The sequence below is a fragment of the Mustela putorius genome, unplaced genomic scaffold (genome assembly GCF_011764305.1).
Source record: "Mustela putorius furo isolate JIRA1106 unplaced genomic scaffold, ASM1176430v1.1 tig00004007_pilon_pilon_pilon, whole genome shotgun sequence".
NCBI lineage: Eukaryota > Metazoa > Chordata > Mammalia > Carnivora > Mustelidae > Mustela > Mustela putorius.
In genome coordinates, this window is record NW_025422145.1 from 13464216 (window position 1) to 13489735 (window position 25520).

Genomic DNA, 25520 nt, shown 5'->3' on the forward strand with positions numbered 1-25520 from the left:
ATTCAAGAGTGGAAGAGAACAACAGGCTAGGAGCCTGAAGGGCGAGTGTTGGGACAGGAGCTGAGAAACTGCCCAGCTGTCACCGTCCCTTCTCCCACCCTGGGCAGGGTGGCAGCTCATGCAGAACTTTCCATGTTGCTGCCAAGCCTCGGAGCGATCTGCCAGGGTGTGGAGGGGGGCATCAGAGAGCGGACGGACAGATGGACATGGACTACAAGTCCGTCCACTGGCCTAGGCCAGGGCCCACAGAGAAAAGCCCATCTTGGGGCAACCACAGGAGGAGGAGAGGGCTGACTTCTCTTCGGGCTGCAGTCAAACACAGACATCCACACCCGCGCGTGCACGATGATCAGCACATGGGAGCCCCAGGAAGGAAAACCGCCGGGCCAGCTCCCCAGGCCCCTTCTGGCCTCAAGGGCCAGGGATCAGACATTGCTCTGAGGTCCCAGAACTGGTCCTGGAGCATCTGTGCGGGGCTGGCGGGGGTAGGGGGAGCCTGATGCAGCTACGCCAAGGTAAGGAGCTCCGAAGGCAGGGCAGGCGGCATGCGCAGGAGGAAAAGGGGTATGTGTGCAAGTCAAAGCCAGAGACCAACTCCCTTCCAATCCAGGGGCCACTGCCCACACAAACTCTGAGGCACACGCACAGGGGACTCGGTGCCTGGCCGGCCTAAGGGCACAGGCTCACAGGGATGGACAGATAGCTGCAGCCTGGGGCCCACTGAGCCAGCCACTGCCTCCCACTCTGGGGAAGATGGTAGAAGGCCAGAAAGACCTGGGGGGGCAAACAACAAAGCTTAGGTGGGAGAAGCCAGGCCAGGGGACCAGAAGGTTCCAGACACAGGCTCAGTAGGGGTCCCAGCAGCTGCACACTCCATGTGCCCGCCCACCTCTTCTGTCCTGCCCGCTGGAGCTACAGGGCTGGCTGCCCAGAGAGCTGTGCCCCTGCCCTCTCCACACCTTCCCCCAGCAGGTGGGCCGGAGGACAAGTTTCAAGAGGCAGGGCTCTCTCCCTGCCTGGCGCACCCAGAGTAAGAACCCTGTGTCGGGACCTGGGCTGGGCAGCTGGCTCCCCTCCAGTCCTCTCCTGGGACACGTTCAGATTTGCTGCTGGCATCAGAGCTGAGAGATGCTGAATCAGCCTGTGCAGAAAGTAAACTCTCTGAAGCAGGATTTGGAGTCCTTCCCTGCGTGTCCCCGGCTGCGTGCTGACTGCCAACCCCCCACCCCAGGCAAGCAGGCCCCGCGCCCCAGCCTGGGCCCGCAGGACAAACCACCAGGACCCTGGGAGCCCTGGCCAGGCCAGCAGCACACCTGCAAGCAGGATGGACGCTCAGATAAGGCTGGGGGTCTGTGCAACCTCAGGGAGGGCGGAGCTCTCCAGGGAACACCTGGACAGGAATTTCCCCCAAGGATAGGGGGCACGGCTCAGAGCATCCCAACAACAGCCAGCAGGGGGAGCCCGAGCAGCTGTGGGGCGGGGTGGGGGGGGAAGGCGCCCCAGGACCCACGCAGGTGGCGCTTCTGGGTGGGGTGGGCAGGGCGGCATCACTTGAAGAAGATCTTTGGATCTTTGTCCCCTGGGGATGGGGCAGGAGGCTGGCAGGGGGTAGGCCGCCGAAGGTGGGGGAGAGCCTTTCAGTGCTTGTGCAGCAGCCCCTTCTGTGTGTTTTGAGACACTAACAGTTGTTGTCATTCATAAATACACAATTTTATTTGCTATTTTCAGGGGAAACTTAGGCATTAAACTGTAAGCTGATAAAATACGGATACCTAAAAAAGTATAAAAGTATAAATATCCCCTTAGAATAAATTTTAGTGAATTAAAGTCTTAATATCTTTAAATTAAAAAACCACAAGCCTATCTATTATGTCAAGGTCATGAATCAAACGACGCTACGTGGCCAGCAGCGCCCACAGATACACCCCAAGGCCAACGAGGGGCTGCCCCTGCCCCAGGCGCACGGAGAGGATGGGTCGCCGGGGCCTCAGGGCGCCCTCTAGAAAGGCTGCGATGAATCTGAAGCCAAACATTTAACAACGTACGAGAGACCTTACAGAGAGGAGGAGGTAAGTCCTGGGCGCCAGAGAACCTGGTTCATCAGGTTGTTGGCAAAGAGGAGGGCACAGGCAAGAAGCCTCCGGAAGCACTGGAGACTGAGCACACCCGAGCCAGCCCCCACCCCACCCCACCCCCCCGGCTCTGACAGTCCCCCGACAGCTAGGGAAGGCCTGTCTTCAGAGCAAGCGGGCGGCGTTGTTTACAGGGGTTCTGGTCCCTCCGGCGTCGTGTCCCGCGGGCAGAGCCTGTACAGGGCGCATCTCAAACATCCCAAACCCCAGAGAGAACTGCATAGTTAGACGAAGAAAACGAGCGAGCCGGCAAGAGGGAGAGACTGGTGATGCACTGTAAACATTCGGGTTTCAGCGTGACCTGGAGTCTCGGCTCCGGAAGCCAGGCGGACAGGCCTCCCCACCCCGACCTCCATCCCAGGCGAGACAAAGGCACTGACAAGCAGCAGCTCCCCACAGGCCCACGGCCGGGCCACACCGAACTGCTACCCCCTCTCAATGACGTAATACATCCGTCGGAACGCAGCTGCGTTTGTAGCCGTTTCTAAGGACTAAGCACTCTGGGTAGTCCATCCACACTGGGGAAGAAGGGATGCAAAGTTCTCTTGCCTGGAAAACACAAGTGGAGAAGCCTCGACTGTTCCAGGTGGGGTCAGGCCAGGGGAGCCGGGCTCTGAAGGAGGCCAGGCCTCGGGGGCGAGGCCCGGGAAGTAGTGAACACGCAGAGGCTGCCTCTCTCAGGAGCCACACGCCGCAGCTGCGAGAAATCGCCAACCATTCCTCCAGGGAGGTTGCATGGACTCCAGGGCCTGGTGCGTGAGTGGACCAGGGCCTGGTGCGTGAGTGGGTGACCAGCGGGCACTGGAGCCTGGGGCCACGGCACTGCAGCCACGTCCTGCCAACAAGGCCCGGGCTCCGTCAGACTGTTTATGTTAGCACCAAGAGCGCTGTCCTTTAAATGACCTTCGGTGATCACAGGGGTTGGCTGGAAGCATCCTGCCTCAGGCCCGTGCAGCCTGGGGAACATGGCACGGGGACACCCACCTGGCCAGCAGGCCTGCTCCAAGTGGGGACGCCCGGCCTCAGCGGGTCCCGTCTCTCACCGCCCACCTCAGAGGCAAAAAGGATCCACACCCAGATCTCTATAGATAAATTGTCAAACACAGGTTTCTTCTCACGGCCAAGCTTCCTCCACATGGCAGATCGTTGCAACTTGGGACAAGATAAAATGCTTCTTCAGTCGACAACACTGTGCTTCTCACATCCTTGAACCCCGTTCTTGCAAAATCTGAAAACGCCAAACACAGACAGTGAGGTCCTGGATGCTGGACGGTGCTGCAGCCAGCCGCCAGCTGGGAGCCACAGGGCCCTGAAGCAAAGCATTGCTCTGGGAGCAGGGCCCAAGACCCCAAGTCCACCTGCAGGGAGCTCAGGGGCCAAGAACAGGCTGAGAGACCCTCGGCTGGGGGCCCCTCCAGATCTCCATCCCAACCCACGGCAGACACAGACGCCCCAGCCTCCCACCTCTGCAGCCAGCCTGTCCCCCACCAGGCGCCTCTAGACCACCTCGGGGAGGCCTGAGACGTGTTGGGGAGGTGCACCTGGGACTTGTCTCCTTATCGAGTGCCCAGAGGTCCCTGGCAGCACCCGCTGATGGTTGCCGCTGCTCTCCTGCAGGGGCCAGAGCCTGGCTGCCAGGCACCAAGTCCTGAGCCTCCAGCCTGGCCAGGTCTGGGCTGCAGACACAGCTGCTACACCGCCAGGGGCCTGGGGGTATGTATCAGCGGGCCCCACCCCAACTTGCTCTCTTTCCTGGTCCCATCACAAACCAAGTCCCCTGGGTGTCCCCTCAGCCCTGCCCCAGTCACACAATCCCTAAGCCTGGGCCCCCAGGACCACCCCATCACTGCCACACCCACCAGTTCAGCCCAAACGCTGCCACTGCCTGGCAGGCCTTGCTGCCTCAAGGCCGCCAGCCTCTCCTCACTGCACCCCGCAGAGTCCCCTGCCTCTTGGCCACCATGCCTGTCCCTGTTCCTCTCATTCCTTAGCGACAGAGAGGGCCCCCAGCCCCCCTCAGCCCTGAGCACGGGTGGAACCTGCAGAACCAGCACATCTGTCGCTGTTTCGACGAACACACGCAGTACAGAACCATGAGATGTGCCCAAGTCCCAGCCTGGCCCAGCGCAGCCAAGACCAGTGCTGTATGGCGGCCCGTGCCATCAGCCGCGGACAGCTAGCCTCCTGGGGGCATCTTCTGCTTGGATTCCAGAGCTGAGCCACATACAGCTCTGGGGACACTGTTTCTGAGCCCCAGACCTGGGCACAACGTGGGGCTGGGCCCTGGGAGGGGCCAGCTTGCTCACGCCAGGTCCAGGCCCACATAGACCCTCTGGCCAAAAAGCAGCTCCTGGCCACCTGCTCCCAGGCTGGGCGATAGGGGGGATGCCCAGAGCAGCAAGGCCACAGGAGCTGGGCACCGATCACTCACAGTCATGGAGGGCTCATTCGGAACCACTCAAGAAGGCCCAAGCTATTGAGGGCCACTCAGCCTCTGCCCTGGTGCCTTACATACCGCTGTCGACCTCTGGGACTGCACCTGCCACGTCTCAGAGGACTCCGGAACACCTGGCTGGCATGGCTGCGTGCTCTCCTACCCTCTGCGCCCACCTCCTGGGACCCCACTCTTCTACCTGTAGGATGCACCTCCCGCTGTGATGGGGAAGCAGCGCCCCAGACTGAACGTCCCTCCTTGGCCCATACCACGACAGGATCTTACGTCTAGTAGGATTTGCCAGCTGGCTGGGAAAGCCCAGGAGGCTCCTGTCAGAGGGATGCGGTCTGTGGAGGGGACCTGGGACTGTCACACACAGGTCCCTGCTATTCCCACAGGGCTGGGCTCAGCCCCACCATCTTCACTGTTTGCTGGGCAAGCTGGGATCTGTGGGCGCCCACGAAGCAGAGTTGTCTCTCACTCAATGGGGGCCCAGCAGAGAACACAGAGTGTCTAAGTCTGCAGGAGAGAGGATGAAGCCCTTGCCCCCAGAACGTGGCCACGCCAGAGGGGCTGCCCCACTGAGTCAGTCCCAAAACTATCTCCTGATGAGGACTGAAAACCAGTCCTAGACCTGTGACAGTCACAGCCCTTCTGCCCGGAACAGAATCTTACCTGGGCCACCGCCCACAGGGGCCCACAGCATCCCCCAGGCAGCAACCCCTTGGACAGGCCTGGGGAGGGGAACACTGTCCAGCCAGGTTCCTGTCACAGGCCGGGAGGCGTGCTCAGCAGCCAGCCGGCCAGGTCAGCGTGGCCACTCCGAACAGAGGTGGGCTGCAGATGCAGGCCATGCGTCTGCTTCCAGGGACTGACTGAGCGAGGACAATCAGACACCTCCGTGATCTGAGGTTCTGCACATACTCAATTGATAGCATTAGCTTAAGTCCACATTGCTCTTGACTTTCTCAACGTGGCTACCAGAGAGTCTGAAGAGGCAGGCAGACTCGGGCTGTGTAACTCCTGGACCGTGCTCGTCCAGGCCAGGGCTCGGCAAACTGTCTCAGGGAGCCGGGTGACGAGTGCGTGAGGGCTGGTGGATCAGGAGGCAAGACTGAATACGCTGTATGTGTATGTAGTCACCAAAAAGTGACCGAAAACATAATGCCGCTCTCCGTCTGCAGTCCCAGTTCAGACCTCTCACAGCCGGCGGTCAACCTTCCGGGGAATGGCTGGTCACACACTTCCTCCAAGCGGCTCCTAGGACGCAAGCTGAGGGCCCCGAATTGGCACAGCTTGGCCCACGACTAGGGGGGTCTGGAGGGAGCAGGGGACCCCGTGATCAGCGCGTGGCTCGCCCAGCTGCAACCTGCCCTCTCTGGGCCTTGACTCCCTGTGTGCAAGCTGAGGGCACAGAGCAGGCAGCCCCGGCTCACAGGGAGCATTCGGGCTCCGGACCCATGCAGCAGGGAGCAGCTGGGGCGTGAGGAGCGGCCGGGGCAGAGGGGTGTTTGCGAAGACCCCCCGCACAGGGCAGAGACAGAAGGTCATCACAGACCCCCGTCTACCAGCATCCCTCTCCTGAGGCTCGGGGCAGAGGTGCAGCCCTGGCTCTGGGGCTCTGAGCCCATGGCAGAGAAACAGGAGGACCAGGCCATGTCCCTGCCCATGGACACCAAAGGTGATGAGGGCATTGTAGGGCCCGATGCACAGGGTTCTCAGGCCCCCCAGCTGAGGTCCCAATGCCACCCGCACAGAGACCCTAGAGGAAACAGGCCAGCAGCCCCCACCCCAGACAGGCTGGCTCCACTGCACGTCTACAGTCAGCGTCTAGCGCGGAAGGTTCTCTGTCCACTACAGGAATCAGAAAGCGCAGCGGAGGAAAGGCTGGGGTCAAGGAGACTAAAGTGAGTGGTCACTAAAGGGTGACAGAGCTCACCATGACATTTACACTTAATCTGAGTCATCCCCATCGTGACCCGCGTCTTCATCGTCACTCTGGCCCGGCACGCAGCATGCGGCAAGGGAGAAGAAGAGAGGGCAGCGTGAGCGCGGGCTGGGACGGCGCAGCGGCTGGGGAAGGCCACGCACAGAGGCCAGGACCCACCCGCCACCCCCGTGCTGGGTAGTGAAGCAGAGATGGGCCAGTCTCGTGTGGGGGTCCTGGGCCCCAAACCCACACACCCAGACGTGCCATGGAGGGAAACCCTGGCCGGAGATGCCCCCACTGCCTCCAGGCCCGGCGCTCCCAAGGCTCCAGACCTTCCTGCCCTCTTTTTAGTGAAGAGCTGAATCTTGCCCAAACTGCGGTGAGGCCTTTGCTACTGGCCCTGGAATGGCTGTGACCTCCAGGCCACACAGACAGTCTAAGAACATGATGGGGTGGGCTCCACTGGCCGGGGGCCAGAAGTGGCGCTCAGGCAAGTGGACGCTCAGTCACCGATCAGTTCTCTATCGATCTTGTCTGTGTCACCGAACAGTTAAATCCTGCACGGGGAGGCAGGGACACCCCCAGTGGGCAATGTCGTGTATGCCCCCACCTGTCCCAACTCGGCAGAGGAGCCCTGCGCTGACACAGGGCTTGTGGCTCCAGGCCTCAGCCCCACGCTCTCCCTCTCTGTCCCAGTGTCCCCTCAGTAAGTCCTGCAAACACCCCCAGCTCAGCTCGGATGGGCAGATGGGTTTGGGAGGCCCCTGATCTGGCGGAGCTGGTCCACCCTCGTGTGCACCACTGCCCTCACTAAGCTGCCCAACCGATCCCGCCCTGCGCCAGGAGGCTGGCCCCTGGCGCCCTCCGAAGGCGTGGCACTGTACAACCAGGCTGTGTCTGGTATCCCCAGGTCACTGGGCCTGCCTGGCGCTGCGTTCTGGAGGTGCCAACCACGTTCTGCCTCCTGGGGAGCTCCTGCTACTGTCCCCGTTTAGGAGCCACAGTGACAGCCATGTTTCAGACCCAGGTATTTTTGGAGAAAAAAGCAGGGCACGTTTTCAAAAGCAAAGGATTTGGGGTCACACCTGGAGCTCCCTCAAAGCAGAGACGCAGCCACAGAGCTCCCGGACTGACAAGAGCGCAGGCGGCCATCCCGCTCAAGCACAGCGACGAAGACTTCAAGTTCAGAAACCAGAGCTTCCGCAGATGAATATCCCACACCAGGATTCTGCAACTGCTCAGAAAGATGTGGCTCCTCACGACACTTGGGGCCCCTGGGGCGGGGGTCACTTTCCACCCCAGACTCAACAGGAAGCATGTCCCTGGGCTGAGCACCGCCACCCCCCACCGAGTCCTGTCCTGGGCGGCGGGGGAGTGGCCTGGACACGCTGGGTGCCAGACAGTTGCCCCATCGTGAAGACACGGGACCGCTTCATGCTGCCATGAGCCCCGTGAGGACGGCCACCACGGGAAGGTGAACACGCACGGGAACTGTGCTGTTTGCTCCTAAAGCCACACCTCCAAGGAAGGCCCTGAAAGGGTCACAAGGCAGTTCTTGGTCAACAGCACCAACCAGGGGCCACCTGGGGCGGAGGGAGGAAGCGGAGAGTCAGGAAGCATCAGGAGCCCCCAATTTAATGTCATTGTTTATAATGCTCTGGGCTGGCTCCCCTCAGAACTGGCTTCAGGGCTGACAGGCCACCACCAGCCTCCAAGGCCCAGGAGTCCCACCAGGTAGAGCCAGCCCAGGGCAGAAGCATCAGGAGTCTGTGACCCTAGGAGCATGAAGCTAACCTGAAACCCGGCGTGGCTGCCCTGCGTGAACCCTGGGAGCCCCTGCCCTCCTTGGGAGATGGAGGTGCCTGCGCCCACCAGGGAGCCAGTTCACACAGGGACAGCCCAGACGGAGCCACTACTGAGGAGCCTGGAAATCAGAGCCTCTGCATGATCTGCTGCTCCCTGTCCAAATCAAACACGACCCCCAAGACGTGGTCGGATGTGGCTAAGACAGGGACCACTTGGGAGACCCTACTCTCCAGCCCAGATGTCCCAAGCCCCAGGAAATCCATCCACACTGGCATCGAAACACAAACTTTCAGAAGCAACTCTGCCTGTCCAAAGAGGTGTGGGCAGAGGGCATGGGCTGCAGATGCCACAAGGGCTCGCCTCAAGGGGAGCCCCTGCTCCAAGACCCCTCGCTCTGCCACCTATGGCACTCCCACCACCGCAGCCCGCAGGACCCCTGTGTCGTCCCTGTGGGACTCTGTGGATGCATCGGGCAAGACCTCTCAGGAAGGAGAGCACAAGGCAGACAAGGCCCCCCTGCAGAAGGAGCTAGAGGGTCAGCGGCTGGGCCCAGAATGCCAGCGCCTACCGGCGGTCACCCACCTTGGCTTTCTCACTGGGCTCGCTGGTCGTGCCGTACGGGGAGCTGTGCAGCTCCTTGGAGACCACGCACAGGAACTCAGCCTGGTCTTCGCTCCCGTAGTTGTAGGAAGAGCCGATGCTGACCAGCTGGGAGGAGAGAAGGGCAGCACCATGGGGGCCAGTGCAGCACAAGCCCAGCCCTCCCGCTGGCAGGGACACAGCAGCCCGGGAGCCCATGCTGGGGACACCCAGCACAGCTTGTGGCCAAGAGGTTTCTTTTTTTTTTTTTTTTAAAGATTTTATTTATTTATCTGACAGAGAGAAATCACAAGTAGATGGAGAGGCAGGCAGAGAGAGAGAGAGAAGCAGGCTCCCCGCTGAGCAGAGAGCCCGATGCGGGACTCGATCCCAGGACCCTGAGATCATGACCTGAGCCGAAGGCAGCGGCCTAACCCACTGAGCCACCCAGGCGCCCCAAGGTTTCTAATTTCTAATGAAATCCCCACACAGCCGTACACAGCACAGACATGCACACATGCGACCCCATGAGGACACCACGCACGGGACAGGTCATCGCGGCTGGGTCATTCAGCTCTCCCAGACATTCTGGTGGGGCCTGTGGGAGAGGAGGGCCTGGTGCTGGGAGGTGGGGGTGGGCAGGGGCGGCTGGCTCAGAGCAGGTGGTGAAGTTGAGGCCTTTGGCACAGGGACGATCCCTACGCATAGGCTGAAAACAAGCTCCCAGGGAAAGCCTGAGCTGACCTTCTCCCAGCAGGGCAAGTAACTGGAAAGGGCACACACTCTGGGGTGGGAGGGGAGGGAGGTGTGGGCGCCAGGCTCAAGGAGCCTGAATCTCAGAGATGGACACGGGCAGGACCTCAGGGTGAGCTGGTGTTGGTGGCGTGCAACAGGGACATACACAGCCGACCGGTCTGCTCCAGCCCGCCCCAGAGCCAGCACAGACTCATGTACTTCTGGAAGCAAAATGAGGCCAGAGGGAGCCTCGCACCACAGAGAGGCTTTCCAGGGCAGGATTGCTGAGCTGACGAGTGACTTGAAGGGCCCTCGCTCTTTGGCTGCACACGCTGGAGAAGGCCAGGGGTGGGGGGACCACGAGGCGCAGCGCAGGAAGGATGAGAACAGCGTGGGGGCGGAGGGCAAGGCCGAGCAAGCAGAGTGTGCCGGCCACGCAGCCTATCTGGCCAGAGATGGGAGAGCATGGCGGGCCGGCCGCTGGAGGGTGTGCCCCGGAGAGGTGTCTCCCTGCCTCTCTGGACAGATGTGCCCTGCCCCCTGCAGACCCCAGGGCAGCCGAAGCAACCTCGGAACTTTGTTCTCGCCTGCGCTCACCACGGGCTGACCCCGGGCTTGAAGCCAACACCTGTCAGGGCTCCTACCCCACTGTCCTACAGCAGGCCTGGCTCCTGCTTCTGGGAAGCAGAGCACTCCTCATCAAATGGGACTGGTTCTGGAGTCTCGCGGGCAGGAACTGGGAGAAGCCCATCCTCCAGTGACAACGACTTAGGGACAAGAGAGGAACCTGGCGTGTGTGAGGGGTCTGGGTCCTATTCAGGGGACCTAAGGACAAAGCCCTTAGGCTGACCACAGAGAGGAAGGGAGAGGCCCACGCAGGAGGCAGGAGATTCTCCTCCTCAGCCAGAGAGGTACAGAGGGGCTTTCCTCCCAGCGATGGTGGCCAGGTCAATCCCCTGACCGGTTTGCCTTCTCCGGGCCGCATGGCAAGGGAGGACGCCAGGGGCATGGGAGGGGGCCTCTGTCTCTGCATGGTCTCTGGCACAAGTATAACGAGGTCAGACACTACCTGGATCCCCAGCACGCAGGCAACACCGTGAAAGGACATGGAGAGCAGTCCTGGTGGACGCAGGGCCCAGCTGCTTACCCTGCTACCCTGCCAGGCCCCCCCATGGGAGGGAGAACGCAAACCCTGCAGTTATCTTCGTGACATTTTAAGGGGACTCCAAGCATGCTCTACCACATGACCCACTGTTTCAAAGGACCCAAAGAAAAGATGTGGCCTAATCAGAAGGGAGGCTGGGATGAGCCTGTCATTTCCCACCCTCTCTCCCACGGGACTGCTTGCCACAGCTGGAACCTGCACTGGACAGAAGCAGAAAGCTCAGAGGCCTGAGGGGCCTGGCGAGCCAGGCAGCTGAGACTGGGGCTGGGGGGCCAGGCCGGGTCACAGGTCCAAGCCTTAGTTCCAACCTGCCTGAGGGACAGGAATAGTGGGCACTTTGTGGAAAAGGTGCCCGCGAATGAGTAAGCATCCTGGACGTGCTCCTAGGCCACACCTAGTGGGCCACAGCTGCACAGACGGGGAGCCCGGGCTCCACGAAGGGAAGGAGCACTCGCACACCCCTGCATCAGGCCGGCTGAGTGGAGGGCACAGCTGCACCAGAGCCGAGGGCAGGAGAGGGACTGGGGGCCACAGAGCAGCCCCGTTGGGAAGGGCATCTGTGCCAACCGCAGCATAAAGGAGCCCAAGCCGCCATCTGCTCAGCCAGCGTGGGAGGGGATCTGAGGGGACGGGAAGGTGGGGTCGGGCCAGGACGCACTCAGGCTGTCAATCCCACACGCACGGAGAGGCCAGATGGGAGTGAAGAGAAGAGTCCCCGCAAAGCACGCTCAAGGAAGACGGAGAACTGGGGAAGCGTGGACGGGGACTTCCACGGGGGGCCCTGAGGAACAACTCCACCCGCCCCACCCGAACCCACGACCAATCCAGTCAGGACAGGGCACAGGCCGCCGTCTGCGAGGTGTCGGAGGACAGTGACAGGCTGCCACAGGCCCCCGACACCTCACGACTGGGCCCCGGGCATCACCTGCTCGAACTTCCAGCCGTCGGACATGGTGGACACCATCTGCGTGAGCTCCTCCTCCTGGCACTGCAGCACGCGATACACGTGCTTCACCGGCACCTGCCAGAGCGAAAGCCACGCCTGAGACAGGCCGCACGTGCCCAGCCTGGGAGCCTGGTCCCCGGGCCCATACCAGGGACAGTCCCACGGGGGACCTGGGGCAGGCTCGCGCCCCTCAGGCTCAGGTCGTGGTGTGCAGAGCGAGCCCAAACGCATCCAGCAAAGCAGAACAGGCTGAACAGGTGATGTTGTCCTCATCCACCATCAAACATCCTTCTACTTCTAAATCACAAAGTTCCGGGAGTTACGATCCTCAAACCCCAACGTACCCCGAGCTAGACGTGAGCACGCAAGGATGCGGTGACGAACGGGGACAGCTGGGAGGGCCGGCGCGGAGGCCTGCGGAGCCTCAGACCGGGCCCTCCCTCAGGTGAGGCAGCTTCCCCAAAGCTGGTGTGTCCCCCAGTGCGGCGGGCACCCACCCACCACCCTCCTGAGCTGTGTGCCGGGCACACTGCCTGGTGCGCACAGCACCCCGGGGACGTGCCCACTGGCAGCCTGCCCTCACGGCGCTGCTCCTGTGGTGGGAGGTGGCAGTTGTAACGGAGGGCTTGCACGTGCCGGGAAGTCAAGGCAGTGGCTCATGCCACAGTGGTCACAACGAGAGGGCGCTGTTGCACAGCCCCAGTTCGCTCATTCATGACAAGAATGACCTGGTGCTCCCACCGAAGGCCCTGAGGAGGGGCTCTACTACCCCCACCATGCAGAGGGGGACTCTGAGGCCAATAGGCCTCAGTGCTGCACGCGTGGGTCAGCCCGTTTATTAAGCAGGGTGACTGGACAGAGGGTAAAGTGGCAGCAAATGGCCACAGATGACCAGGGAGCCGGTGGTCGGTCTCCCGCCTCCTCCGTGGGCCCCTCCCTGCTGTCCTGGTGCCTGAGGGGCACCCAGAGGAGGGAGAGCTGGGGGCACCGTGGCCCGGGACCGGCCACTCTGAGTGGCCAGGCTGTCAGCGAGCCTCTCACAAAGGCTGACAGCTCTAGTTCAGGGCCCACCAGACACCTGGCAGGACAGCCCACGATGGGACAGGGTGGCCAAAGGGCTTCAGGTGGGTGCAGACTCCAGATACCCAAGGCGGCCCTGAAGGCACGTCCAACGCGTGGCATCCCCCCAGAGGTGCTGCTCAGCGGGAGTCGGATTGGCGCTCTGCCAGTTGCTGCGGCGCTGGCGTGTTAGCCGCATCGGCACCTCTCTCTGCAGAAGATGACAAACTGGCTCCAGCTCTGCCGACTGGCCAAGTGCACATGGGCTCCCCGAGGGGATCTGCCCCGGAAGGCAGGCACACAGAATGCTGACTGCACCCTCCTCTCCCAGGAAAAGCCAAGACTTCGTGGAACCTACACTGACCTGCAGGACTCCCACCTCAACTGTCTACCCAAGTTCACTGCCAGCCGCAGGCCCTTTGCACTTGCTGCACCCTGCTCCAGTATGCTCCCCGGTATGTCCACACCTGCTCCACACTGGAAGCCTCCCTGGAATTGCCCCCATGGCACTGTCTTATCCCCCTGGAGTAGGGCTCCCACAGGGCTGGCTGGGCAGGAACATGTGAACATACCCAGCTGGCAGAGCCACGGGAGATGGCTAGTGAGCCGGCTGTCAGGCATTAGGATGATTCCCGAGGAAACCCAGTGCGACAGGGCCAGCACTGGGGCCTCCTGCAGAGGCTGTCCCTGGTCAGCGAAAAGGGAGGGCGGGAGCTCTGCCTCCGTGGCAGGCCTTAGAAGCCACAGCCACGGGTCTTACCTGTGATGTTTTGCTGTCTCGTTCTCTAATTTTGTCCTTTACAAGTTTTATTAGTGAGGTGATATTGTAAAACTCTGCTTCCTCCAGTACTCCTAGAATAGAAAAAAGTAATTTCCAGATCCAAGAATAAACCTGCCCCGTCCCTCTGTGGACCCAGCCTGAGCCCAGCCCAGCCCCCAGCAGCTCCTCAGCTCTTCCCCACGGCCGCCGTGCAGACATTGTCGGCTCTCAGTGGGGCACCCCGGGATAAAAGGCAGAGGGCCCATTTCCTGAACACAGCCCTAGCACGTGCCACTCCAGGTGGCCTACCGGGCACACTGTCGCACACGCATCTACTCTGAGCTCTGCCCGGGGCACCCCCGGATGGAACTCAGAGACTTTCCCTCTCGCCCGCGGGTCATCTACTGCCTTCGCAGGAGGCCCGGACGTGGCAGATGGCTTCACGCAGGTCTGTCACTTGGTGCCTCAGTTTCCCCGTCCAACCGGAAGACAGGCTGGTTGAGAGGGCTGCTCCCGGCTCCAGGACTCATGCCTCTCTTCCCAAGGCTGCTGCTTGTGCTGCACCCTTTGAGGGACTCTCCGGGCCCAGGACCCCTCCTGCACATTCTGGAAGGGCCATGCTGGCCGCCGTATCCAGGCCTTGCTCTGTGTGGTGTCCCCACAGTGGCAGTGCCGGCAGCCTGGGGCTGTGGACTCTGCTCAGGCGCATTCTACCCAGGTCCCCAGGCAGCAGGGTCAGAAGAGGAGGCTGGCGGTGGGCAGCCGCACCTCCATTGTCCGTCTCAGGGTGGCGTGTGGCTGTGTAAGTCAGGGAACACGGGCCTGGCACCCACAGCTCGACACCTGTGGGTGAGAGCTGGGGCGCTCCACACGCTGTGCTCCCAGGGGCAGGCAGGCAGCCATGGCGGCCGCATGGGCCCTTCTGAGCACGTGCTGTTTGAAACTGGCCAGGAGGCCAGGGATGAGGCCGGGGGTGGGGGCCTGTCTGCAGCAAGAGCCTGCCTCTGAGCAAGCCGCCCCAGGAACCGGCTGTGAAGTCCCGGCTTGAACCATATGGCTGTGCCAACAAGACAAAAGAAGGTGCCACACAACGTGAGTGCACGTGAGGGCCAAAAGGTGCAGGCTCCGGGCTGGAGGCCAGGAAGGAAACTGACCCGGAGGCAGCAAGAGTGCAAGGAGTGAGCCCAGTGCAGTCCCGCGGTGGCTACAGGACCGCAGTCCAGCAGAAGCCAGAGCCCACACGGAGTGGAAGAGCCTGGACCGCTCAGGGCCGCGGATGCGTGAGGCTCCCCACTCGCCGTGCCCAGTGCCGGAGTGCGGAGGCACAGATGGCACTCAGAGGTGAGGCTGCAGATGGCCCTGGGAGGAGCGTGCCCGGGGCTTACCCAGCAGCCGCATCCCATGCTGTGCGAGCCAAAGTTGCTGTGAGCGGGAGCGCTAGCCCCAGCGGCATCGCTCGCCAGGCTCCTGATGCGGCCCAGAGCCTATGGGCAGTCTTCACCTCCCGGAGACCAGTGACCACTGCCCTGTGGATCACGGGAGAGAGGCAGCCGAGAGCCAGGGAGGGGACGTGGGCACCGGGGATCTCTGCAGGGGAAGGTGTGTCGGGCCTGCTCCTCGCACCCCTGTCGCTCGGGCTCCGAGGGGTCTGTGTCAAGTGACCAGTCAGCTTGTCCACTGGGCGCCTGGCCCCAACTCACCTTCCTCTGCGAGGTCTTTGTTGACGACCAGTTTCCCGTGTCTCAGGTAGTTCAGCACGGGCCCAAAGTAGGTGGGGTCTCTGTCGATTAAATAGGCCCCCGTTTCATCCTACGAGGAAGAGAGCATCCTGAGTCCTGGAGGGCAAGGCAAGGGTCCCCCAAGTGACACCAGGCCAGGCCGCACAGAGATGGCTGTAGAGGCACGCAGGTCCTGTGTCCCTTACCCCACAGGCAGACGGCCACGGCACTTCGGGAGGCAGCTGTGCACACCTCTGGCAGTTGGCAGCCTCGCACCCTCGTCTGTCGCCACCTCATGTCTCGGCCAAGTTCACCTCCCTTTATGTACTGGGCAGCATGGTGACAGTGGCTCAAGGCACGGTTTGGCCTCCGTGTGGCTCAACGCTGCCCAGCACGAAGGACCTAACACACACTCTCCCCCTGGGCACCTGTGGCAGGGACTTCTCATCGGGGGAGGGGATCAGAGAGGCACACAGAACCGTGTGGAGAGGCCTGTCTTCCACGGCAAGGTGGCCCCAAAGCCTCCCAGAGATTGCTGACCAAATGAGCAAGGACACTGCACACCTGCCATGGGTCTGCTGGGCAGGGCCTGGCCCAGGCTGCCTTCCTGTGGGGCAGTCCTGCAAGGACAGACCACACAGCAGCTGCATGTCCGCCAGTGCCCTCGGTGGGTCCTGCATCTCCCGTGAGCCCACCTCCCCTCCCCGTGGCCCCAGGGAGGCCTCCGAAACAATAGGGTGACTCCATGAGTCAATGGAGCGGTCGGTGTGGTGGGCTCTGGGGGACCCTCAGCAGGAGCATGACCAGCTGAGACAGTGTGACATGCAGAAGACAGTGTGTCAGCACCTCTGCAGGGCGAGCATAGTGGTGGGAACACCTGGAGCTCTTGGGTGTCTGTGCCTACGGACACCGGCCACAGACCCAGGGCAGCGGGAAGTGTCCTAACCGTAAAGCAATAGGCCACATGAGGGACCTACTTCTCACCCACATGTGCCAGAGGCTTCCTGACACCCCCCCCACCCCCGCTGCAGACCTGCTCTTCTTATATTAAGTCAGTTAGGGCTCTGGATGTGGGCGTGCTGTGACCTGGACCCTTGATGTTCAGTGGGCAGGACCCGGGCACTCAGCCCAACTTCCTGGCAAGAGAGGCCATGGCCTGCTCCCCTGTGGGCTTCTGTTCCCCAAGGCGCTGTCCCAACCACACACAGACTTCCTGAGTTCATCCTCGTGCTCGACCCCCTCCACCCTGCCATGGACCCCTGCCTCCCATCTCTCTGGACCCCTACCATTCTCTGAGCAAGACCAAGGAACTTCTGGAGGAAGGATGCTCTACCAGTCTCCCTACTGGCAAAAAGTGGCCATGAAGTCGGGGGCTTGTCCCAACCCTGGCTCAGGTATGAAAAGAGCCCAGTGTAAGACATCTGTGTCACCAAGCTCAGGATGACCCAACGGCTCACCACTACCTTGACAGCTGGCAGAAGGACAAGATCAGACAGGGACAGGGCTCGTGTCTGCCCTCAGGGCACCCAAGGAACCTCCTCGTCACACTGGGCCCAGGTCCCAGCAGACCCAGACTAGGGGCCCAAGAGGACCATCACAGTAGGCCTGAGCTCCGGCAGGTCGAGGCAGCATGCGCTCAGCCCTGCGACTGTCTTCATGTTGGCACCACTGTGCCGGCCCTGGAGGGAAGGCGGCTCCACTAACCAGTAGACCACCAACGCTGCCAGCCGCGGAGGGACACGCGGAGCCCGCATCCCGAGGCTGCCCAGGTGGACCCAGAATGGCGGGTTCGCTGAATGGCCTTGGCAGGCTGTGCCCTGAGTCATCTGACACCGGGGACGTGCCACCCCCTACCGGTGACAAGCCGGCCTGCCCAGCCCTGCCACCGAGGAGCAGCACTTACAGAAACTCAACAGTGGTTTCTTCCATGGAGGCCCGCCGAGGCTCTCGGACCGGTTCCTTCCTGGGACTTTGTTTGGCTCTGATGGAGTCCGAGGTTAGGCGGGGCCAGGCGGCAGCATCAGGACGCCCTACTCTCTGTACTCAGACCTGTGCTTGTCGCGGGGGTGGGGGTGGGGGGGTGGGGGGGTGGGGGGGTGGGGGGGTGGGTTTAGCCTCCACAGCAAATGCGGGGGCCCCAACGCCAAGACCCCAAAACCCCAAGACCCCACTGGGCTTTATCTCAGAGGCTCACAGACTCTCGCCGAGATGCGCAGAGTCTGGAAAAAGCTGACACGGCCCCTCACCGGCTGAGCTGGGCGTGCAGCCCTGGGTCCTCCCGCCCACAGCAGAAATAAGGAGAAACACACAACCCAGAAAGAAGAAACAAACAAAAAAAACCCAATTCAGAATATAAATCTCGGGCTCACTTCTGCAAAAGCCCAGAGAACAGCATTTCGGTGCCACCTACACTGGCGACGGGTGTGTCAGTGGGGGCAGCAAGGGCCGTACACAGTCAGCTCCACCGTGTCCGCACGCGCCGCGGGGACCCCGGTCTGCTCACACTGGCAGTGGACAGCAGGGAACGGGAGCAGGACACAAACTCTGGCTGGTGGGAAGACTTGCGAGTCCCTTGTTTCCTCTTGCCATCCTGTCCTTGGTTTATGCAAGTGTGTGCTACATGTGTTGAGTGGCCAGATTTGTGTGTTTTTTGTAAAAGAGCCTGAATTAAGCCTCCTTTCTTGACAAATCATTTCCCTCTGTTGACCTTCCCCACTTCTCACTGAATTAGCGTCTGACCTACTTGTGAAGTGCCAGCTTTAAAAATACACATGCACCTTAAAAACTTGAAACAGGGGACGGTGGCCCTGGCTTAGAGATACGTAATGAGGGCCAACTCCCCACAGACTGTCAGTCCGCAAGCTGCTGGGAGCAGGGCAGCCCGAGGATGTCCGGGTCGCCTGGATCCCTCTCCTAGGGAGACCTACTCCAAGGCCAAGCTGCTGGCCTGCACGGCAAGTCTGAAGTCTGGACCCCTAAGCTTGGGCTGCTGGGCCACTGGCACCAGGCAGGGAGGTGGCCAGGCCGGAGATCACGCCCTGGCCATGGGCCCCGCGTGCAGAGTCATTTCTCTGAGAGGAGCCAGTGAGCAAAGGTAAGGCCAAGCCCACATCACATGCTCTCGTAGGAGACACCTAACTGTGGCCCCAACAAGGACGGAGGCAGAGAGGACATTCCTCACTTGAACCTCCTATCCCCTCCCCACCCTGGCCTGTTCTTTCCTTTCCGGGCCTACTCAGCATCCTCAGCCCACACCGCTGGTTAGGAAACAACGTTCTGCAAGGGGCAGAAACACACCTGCGCCCCTCGGGAGGCAGCCCCCAAGACCTAGGGTCTCCCTACTCACTCTGCACCCAGAAGTAAAACTTCTGGCCATGAGGGGCAGGGGGCAGGATCGCACACACTGCCCAGCAAAGCACCATGGGTAAGGCGGGGGCTGCTTGTCCCTCAGGGCCAGCCGGTCCTGGAAATGGTGATTAGGAGTGAGGGTCAGGGATGCCGAACTCTCCCCAAGATTCTAAATGGACAAGAGCTCTGGGAGCGCGCGCTCTGTGGAGCCTCTGCACTTGGCCCCATTCCACCACCTCCAGGGCCTCCACAAACACGCCGGGAAGCAGGACTCTGCCACCACCTTGTTGCGGGAGGAAAAGCACAGCCACTGGAGCCTGGAAATGAGGAGGGCTGAGTGTCCTGAGCTAAATGGGAGAAAAATTCTGTCACATCTCCCTGTGAAAATCTAAATGTAAATGCACAGAATTCTCTGTGCACCGACATCTGCGATCAACCTAATTAGAAATACTCAGCTTTTACCCTAAAATGATTCGTTTCGAGGGACTGTTCCAAATTTGCACAAGAAACCTTCAACTTCCACCCTCTCCTCTGTTTCATTTTCTACAGTCCGTCAAACCCTCCATCCAGGAGAGGCCTGGGATGTCACCAATTAAAAAGGAGAGGCAGAGACCCGGAGACCAGAGAGAGCTGTGGCCTGGGATCCACCAGGGCAGGCCCCTGCGCTGCCGGGAGTGTCAGCGGGCTCTAACTATGCGTTCCCTGCGCGAGCCCCCAAGACACCCGTGTGTGCTGAGATCAGGTGCACTCCCACTCCCTTGCCCACCAGGGGCTGAGGCAAAGGTGCGCACGTCCGGGTTCCGGGTCATTCCCAACCTCAGTGCCGGCCCTGGCAACAAACCTCCTCAGACCTCCAACAGCACCCAGCTCCCAGGGCCCTGACCCCCAGAGTGTCCCAATTTAGGATGGCATACACGACTCAGATGAGGCTCGCCCAGACGCAAACAGGGGGGCCTGTATGAAAGGACCCCCGCAAGGCCCAGGCTCCTCCTGCAGCAAGCATGTCTCAGAGTCAGCTACAGCAGGTCCCCTGGGACCCCAGGAACCTGTGGGGGTGGTTCAGAGTGACCCACTCAGTGTGGCAGGACTGGGGGCGCTGACAGCAAATGCCAGGTCACCTGTGCATACACAGGGGCTGGGTCACCCTGGGGCCAAGGGACAGTCCTGGGCAAGGTGCTCAGTGGACTGGCCAGCCCAAGAGCCAGCCATCAGAGTCACAGCTGCTGTGAAGGTTCATGTCACAAAGCCAGGGACAGAGTGTCTGCCAGGCCTTTGCAGGTGCTCCCCTCCCTAGAAGGTCTAGCCTCAGAACATCTGCACCTAAGTCCTCTACACATGTCACATTACTGACTCTGGGGTGAGTGTGTGTGTTTAACATAAATCTGCTGGCACGAGAAAGCCAGCTAGTGACAGAAACGGCGGGGGGGGGGGCGCACCACAATCACCTAGGGCAGAAGCACCACACAGCGACTGACCCAGGGTCCCCGGCTGCAACGCCCCCCGGCCACCTCAGAGGGGAGGCCTCCTCAAGCCCAGAGCCCCCAGGTCCCCAGGCGCCACGCTGCCCCCACCTCACGCCTAGCGCACTGCTCCTGGGAGGCCCTCGAGCCTGCCCCGCCAGCTGTCCCCGCAGCCACCGCCCTGCTGGCTCCAAGACGGCCTCTGCTCTCTTCCCACACCCAGTCCCATGGGCAGATCTGGTGCGGAGTTCACCCTTCCTTCTTGCTGGGGCCGAAGGGCAGGCCTGTGGCTCCTCTGCTACCTCGCCGCACCTCCCCCCTCCTTGCCCACTGCACAGTGCTGGGGCTCGGCCAGTGCCCCTGCGGCCTGCCTCTCCCTGACGTGTTTCCAGAAACCTACCTCAGTCTCTCTGCTGGAGCTGACCCAGCTCACCACCTCCACAACTGGGGCCACCCAAGCCTGACTGGCAAAACCAGGCCAAGATCCAGAAGCCCAACAGCCGAGGAAACTAGAACCCACTGGAATGCGGATGATGGGAAGAGACACTCGTGCACACCCACACGTGGACGCCTCCAGCCCATTCTGAACACGCGGGCAGATGGACTGGAACCCTGAAGTATGCTCACCAGGCTCAAAGACCTCGTTTCTTGCAAGAAAACTCGCTGGCTGCCCAGGAAGCTGTGTCCCTCCCTGACGCCCAGGCTCCAGAGCTGGGAAGCCGCCCTCAGGCCTGTCCTCAGCTCGGCCAGGAGCTCTGGGTGGAAGAGACCAACACGGAGGGCCGGAGGACAGGAGGACGGGGCTCGCACACAGCGTTCGAGGCTGGCAGCGCAGACCAGACTGTGCGGAAATTCAGAGGCCGCATGCACGACACAAGCCGCAGTGAGGACAAATTCCGAAGCAGAGAGGAAAGCGCCCTCTCTAAGAACAAAACAGGGAGCAGTGTGAGGCACCTGCTGCTACAAGGACCCCGCACGGAGCCCTAAGCGGGCTGGTGTGGCCCGCACCGTCTTCCTCAACCCTCACAACTCCTCCGTACCAGCGTTGCACAGCGAGTTAAGTTCTGGTAAAGGTCCAAGTCAGGCCCAAGTCCCCAGTCTCGCTCTGCCACCAGAGAAGACGCCCCGTCTCCCAGTATCCACAGCACACCGGCACCAGCCCGGATGTTTCTGGAGCTCTGCAGCCCAGGGGGAGCCCCCCAGCCACGCACAAACCTCCCTCGGTGCAGAGCCGGCTCCTTTACGGGACTTTAGGGACTGCTGACCTGCAGCGGCCCTGGAAGGGAGCTGTGAGCACCCAGCCGCGGGTGAGAGCGGCCACGGACACCCTGTCAATGAGCCGGAATGAAACTCGATTAGCAGCATCAGCCAGGTGGGCCACGGGGTCCTGTGGTTGAGGATGTGGCTCTGAGCACAGCTCCAAACCAAGCCTAGTCGCCATGCAGGGCAGAAAGAGGAAGTGCAGTGATGACCCTTTCCGCCTGGGCTGCCCCTGCCCTCAGGCAGCTGACGGCAGGGACAGCTGCAGGCCCGTGTCTGATAACCTAGAGAGAGCTCTTCTCCCTTAATGCAAGTCCTTTCCCAGGATGGTCTGGACTAGACTGGACTCACAGGCTGCTTCGGGTCTGGGGCTGTCCACTCAGGTGCCCCGTGGAGACGTACCGTGGGCTCTGCCAGCGAGCACCTGCTGCACAGCGGGGAGGCGGGGGCCCCTCCCTCGGCCTGGGTCCTAGGCCAACCACGGCACGTGGCCAGGGCTAAGAACATGCTCAGAGCCACATCCTTGACCACAGTGGGAAATGAAATGCACCAGAGTCTCCGGTCACCCACTCCGGGCCTCAAACAGGACAACACGGCTCTCACGGGTGCCCGGGATGCCCTTCGGAATTTGAGAAGTTAGCCTTTCGTCTCTGACTTAGTTCCCTGGAGCATAATCTGCTCTTTCCACTCTAAGGAATCCCCACTTCTCTTGCCAAGCAACTTAAAAGTTTGTACTTCCACCCACATCCCTCATCGCTTGGCCGTGCCTGTAAACTCCCTTCCACTCTCTCTCCAATCCCAGCACTCTTGCCAACACCAAGCGCACCCAGAGTGAGCCCAGGCAAAGAGCTGCAAGTGACAGGTCACCAGAGGCCCTGTGATGGCCCCACCCCTCAAAGACCCATCTGCACCACAGTATCTGCAAGGACAAAAGCTCAGGTTTTCTCTAGGCCTGGCTCAGGCAGCACGGAACCCACCTCAAATCCTACTTAATCTGAGTGGTTTCCAACCACCAAGCAGCAGTATTTCCTGTTTCAACTCCTAGAGCATCTCCACACCGAAACAGGGGCTGATTCAGCTTGGAACAAATGCTACCCTGTTTTCAGCTGTGCCCGATGGGCCAGGTACCATGGAATCCAAAGAGACTTAACCCAAATGAATCACACATCAAGCATTCACCAAGCACTTCCAGGAAGGAGTGTCACACCCCGCCCGCCCCTTACGAGAACCTGGGAGAAAGATGACCCAGACAGCAGTGGGGCAGAGGCTGAAATGAACACCCCAGACGCAGCCCCACTGAGGAAGTGAGAATTCATACTTGACCGGTCTACAGAGAGCTGCACAGCAGCCATGGGGCTAGAGTCAGCACTGAGACAGGAGGGTAAGCGTTTGGAGCCCAGAGCTGGTCTCAGGCTTAGTTCCAAGAGAGGGAACACGGCCTTAGGGGTAGGGGGACCACCCTGCTCCCCACCTCCTAACAACCTGTTCATGGCCTTCAGAAAACATTCCATCACTCCACCTCTCCCACAGGCTCCCGCAGTATTTAAGAGCAGGCTCCAGGCACTTTCCCAATGAATTTCAACCCATCAGGCTCCCAAAAGGTTCCTGGTCTCCCCTTCCATGGAAAACACCCCCCCCGCCCCAATTTCCCCACTCAACCCCTATCCAAGCACCAGCTTGCTGGAGTCCAGGAGCTCAATAAACACTCACCAGGTGCCCAGCAGGAACCTTCCACCAGGTCTGTGCTGACGTCCAGCCCTAGGGACATCTGTCAGGTATGCTTTCATCCATTTTAACTATGAAGTGAGGGCTTCGAGGTTTCTACAAGTGAATCAACATCCTGTTTCTCTTCCATCATGTCATAATCACTGGTTGTCCCACTCCTCCAAACACCCCTTCCCCTCCGCCCTCAGCCTCCACTTCCTCTCACACGGGGTCTAATTATCTAGGAGTGAATCCCTGGGACATTCTTTCATCAGAGAGGCAGAGCGGGGGAAACGGCACTGAGGAGACCCAGTATCTTACACGTTGCAGCTCATCTGAAGTAAAGAACTCACTCTCTGGCCCTGACCGATGTGAATCAGCATTACTCTTTCTGGCAAACTCCCATTACGCTCGACAAAAACTCACGCTTATTCACTAACAACTATCCTATGAGACAGAAACTGTATCTATCTGCCGCATTTCCTTCGTGTTCTAAATTTCACTCTTAAAACCTGCAGATCAAATGCGGGGAAGCGCCCGACAGTTACAAGAAGCAACCGCACCAGATGCGTTCCAGTGGATTAATTACCTCCCCCAAGAGGCTGTTATTACAGTAAGCATGTTTTTTTTTTAAGTCGTTTTGAGACAGTAAAACGAAGGCACGAAAGGACTTAACTGCGAGGGCTATCGTTCGTTGGCTCTGAATCAATTGTTTTAGTGAACAGAGAGACTGGGCCTCAAAAAAGAAAAAAAAATGCAATGGACAAGAGAAATTTTAAAAAATCGGATTCAATCTACAAAACAGGAACTCTCGAGTAGAATTCCCACTGAATGACCACTGTGGCCCCGGGTTTTAATACCAAGCAAGCAACCAACCAACAGTAAAACGTACACCCTCACCATGAAAGGAAAATCACAGCAAACAAAAGCCTATTTCTGTCCTGGAGAGGTCTGCCATTTTCTGGGAGGTCAGTTCTCCACCAGCGGAGAGAGCTGGGTCAACCCGGTGGAAGCAGCTGGGGGCAGCGGCGCGGGCAGGGGGACGAGTGGAGCGCTGGCATCTCAAACCCTGATTTCTGCCAAGGACAAGTGGTCTTGTGGTGGCTCAGGAGCTCGCCTTTCCTTATCGTAAGGTCACGCCACCAGGAGGATGGGTTCCGTCAGCCTTCCCAAACTTGAAGAGGGAGCTGCATCTCTCTGGGAAGACTTGTGCCTGGCAAGCTTTGAGCCGGCGAGGCACAAAGCCAAGTGTAATTATGTACGCTCCACTGAGAAGACCCAGGAAAGTTAGAAGGTTGTGAACCGCCTGGGATAAATATAGGTGACAACTACTCTTTCGACTGAGCCTTTCCCAAGTCTCAGCCGGTACAGATCCTGAGCCGCTCTTCTCAGCCACAAAGGGTCTCACAAAGGGAATAATACAGTTTCCATTACCATCAGCACCACCGGAGGAGCCCTTAATGCAAGACAAGCTCCCCTTTCGGGAGGCCGGTGGGGACGCAGCCCGGAAAAACATCCCTACCTGGTCCCTCCTTGCCACCCCTCGGCCCGCGCAACCTTCGCTTTGAGAAATTACTCCACGGACGGCTCCTTCTGCGAGTGCTGAGTGGGCGCGTGTTGTGGCTGTAAACGACGGAGCGCCAACTCTCTAAATGCAAGTCACTGGGAAAGGCAGGTCACCCGTGTCAACACCCCCCCCCCCCCCGCCAACGTGAAGGCAAACGTCTGGAATGCGAGAAGATGAGGAGGAGGCCAGGAATCTCCGATTCCAGGGCCACGAAGTACACGGGGACACAGACGAGGCGCTCCCACGGGGGAAAAGAAAGTGGATCCCCAGCAAGGTCCGGGGCGTGGGAAAGCTCCGCCGGGGGGCGGAGGGGGCGAGAGCGAGCCGAGGCGGGCCGGCCGCGCGTCCTCCAGGGCGGTGGGCGCCCGGGCAACCAGCCGCGGCCTCCCCGGCCCGGGACGGGGAGTCGGGCGGCCCTCACCTTGTCCGAGTCCAGGTCGGGGTCGGCCTGGCACAGACGGTACAGGAAGGATTTCGGGTCCCGGCACAGCGTCTGCCGGGTGGTGAGGAAGTAGGTGCCGCCGACGTTGAGCCGGACCCACTTGGACACCCCGCCGGGGCGCTGGGTCAGGGCGCCGAGCCCCGCGCTGCAGCGGCGGCACAGGCCGGCCCCCAGCCCCGCCCCGAGGCCGCCCGGGGCCAGCGGCAGCACCTCGCAGTGATTCTCCGCCATGATCCCAGCAAGCCCCGCCACAGATCCTCCCCACCGGAAGCGTCCGGCCTTTAATACCGTCCTCCTCGCTCTGTCCCGCCCACGGGTCCGCCCTCATAAAGCGCCCGCCCTGGTGTCACGCGGCAGGCGGAAGTTCCGGTCCGGAAAAGCGGCCGGCCGAGCCCCCTTCCGGCCGGAGCCGGGCGTCGGGCTCGAAGGGCTCGCCAGCCTCCGCCCAGCGGGCTTGCGCCGCGCAGACGCTGGG

At 60.8% G+C, this 25520-nt stretch overlaps 1 protein-coding gene across 1 annotated transcript; it reads right to left on the bottom strand.

Moving 5' to 3' along the window:
- Positions 1-1688: 1688 nt before the first annotated feature.
- Positions 1689-25318, bottom strand: KCTD5 (potassium channel tetramerization domain containing 5). The gene is made up of 6 exons (XM_004750659.3): positions 25025-25318; positions 15247-15355; positions 13547-13638; positions 11707-11802; positions 8885-9010; positions 1689-3360 (listed from the first exon to the last, which is right to left on the bottom strand). Exons 1-6 carry the CDS (start codon positions 25274-25276, stop codon positions 3331-3333), a joined length of 705 nt encoding a protein of 234 aa, XP_004750716.1. The 5' UTR covers positions 25277-25318; the 3' UTR covers positions 1689-3330.
- Between the last annotated feature and the right edge of the window lie 202 nt (positions 25319-25520).

Excerpts from the sequence above, each read along its gene's own strand:
- KCTD5 (XM_004750659.3), bottom strand. The coding sequence starts at position 25,276 with ATGGCGGAGAATCACTGCGAGGTGCTGCCGCTGGCCCCGGGCGGCCTC. Across the intron at positions 15,356-25,024 it reads CCGACCTGGACTCGGACAAG|GATGAAACGGGGGCCTATTT; the intron begins GTGAGGGCCGCC and ends TCTTCCTCGTAG. Across the intron at positions 13,639-15,246 it reads CAAAGACCTCGCAGAGGAAG|GAGTACTGGAGGAAGCAGAG; the intron begins GTGAGTTGGGGC and ends TTTCTATTCTAG.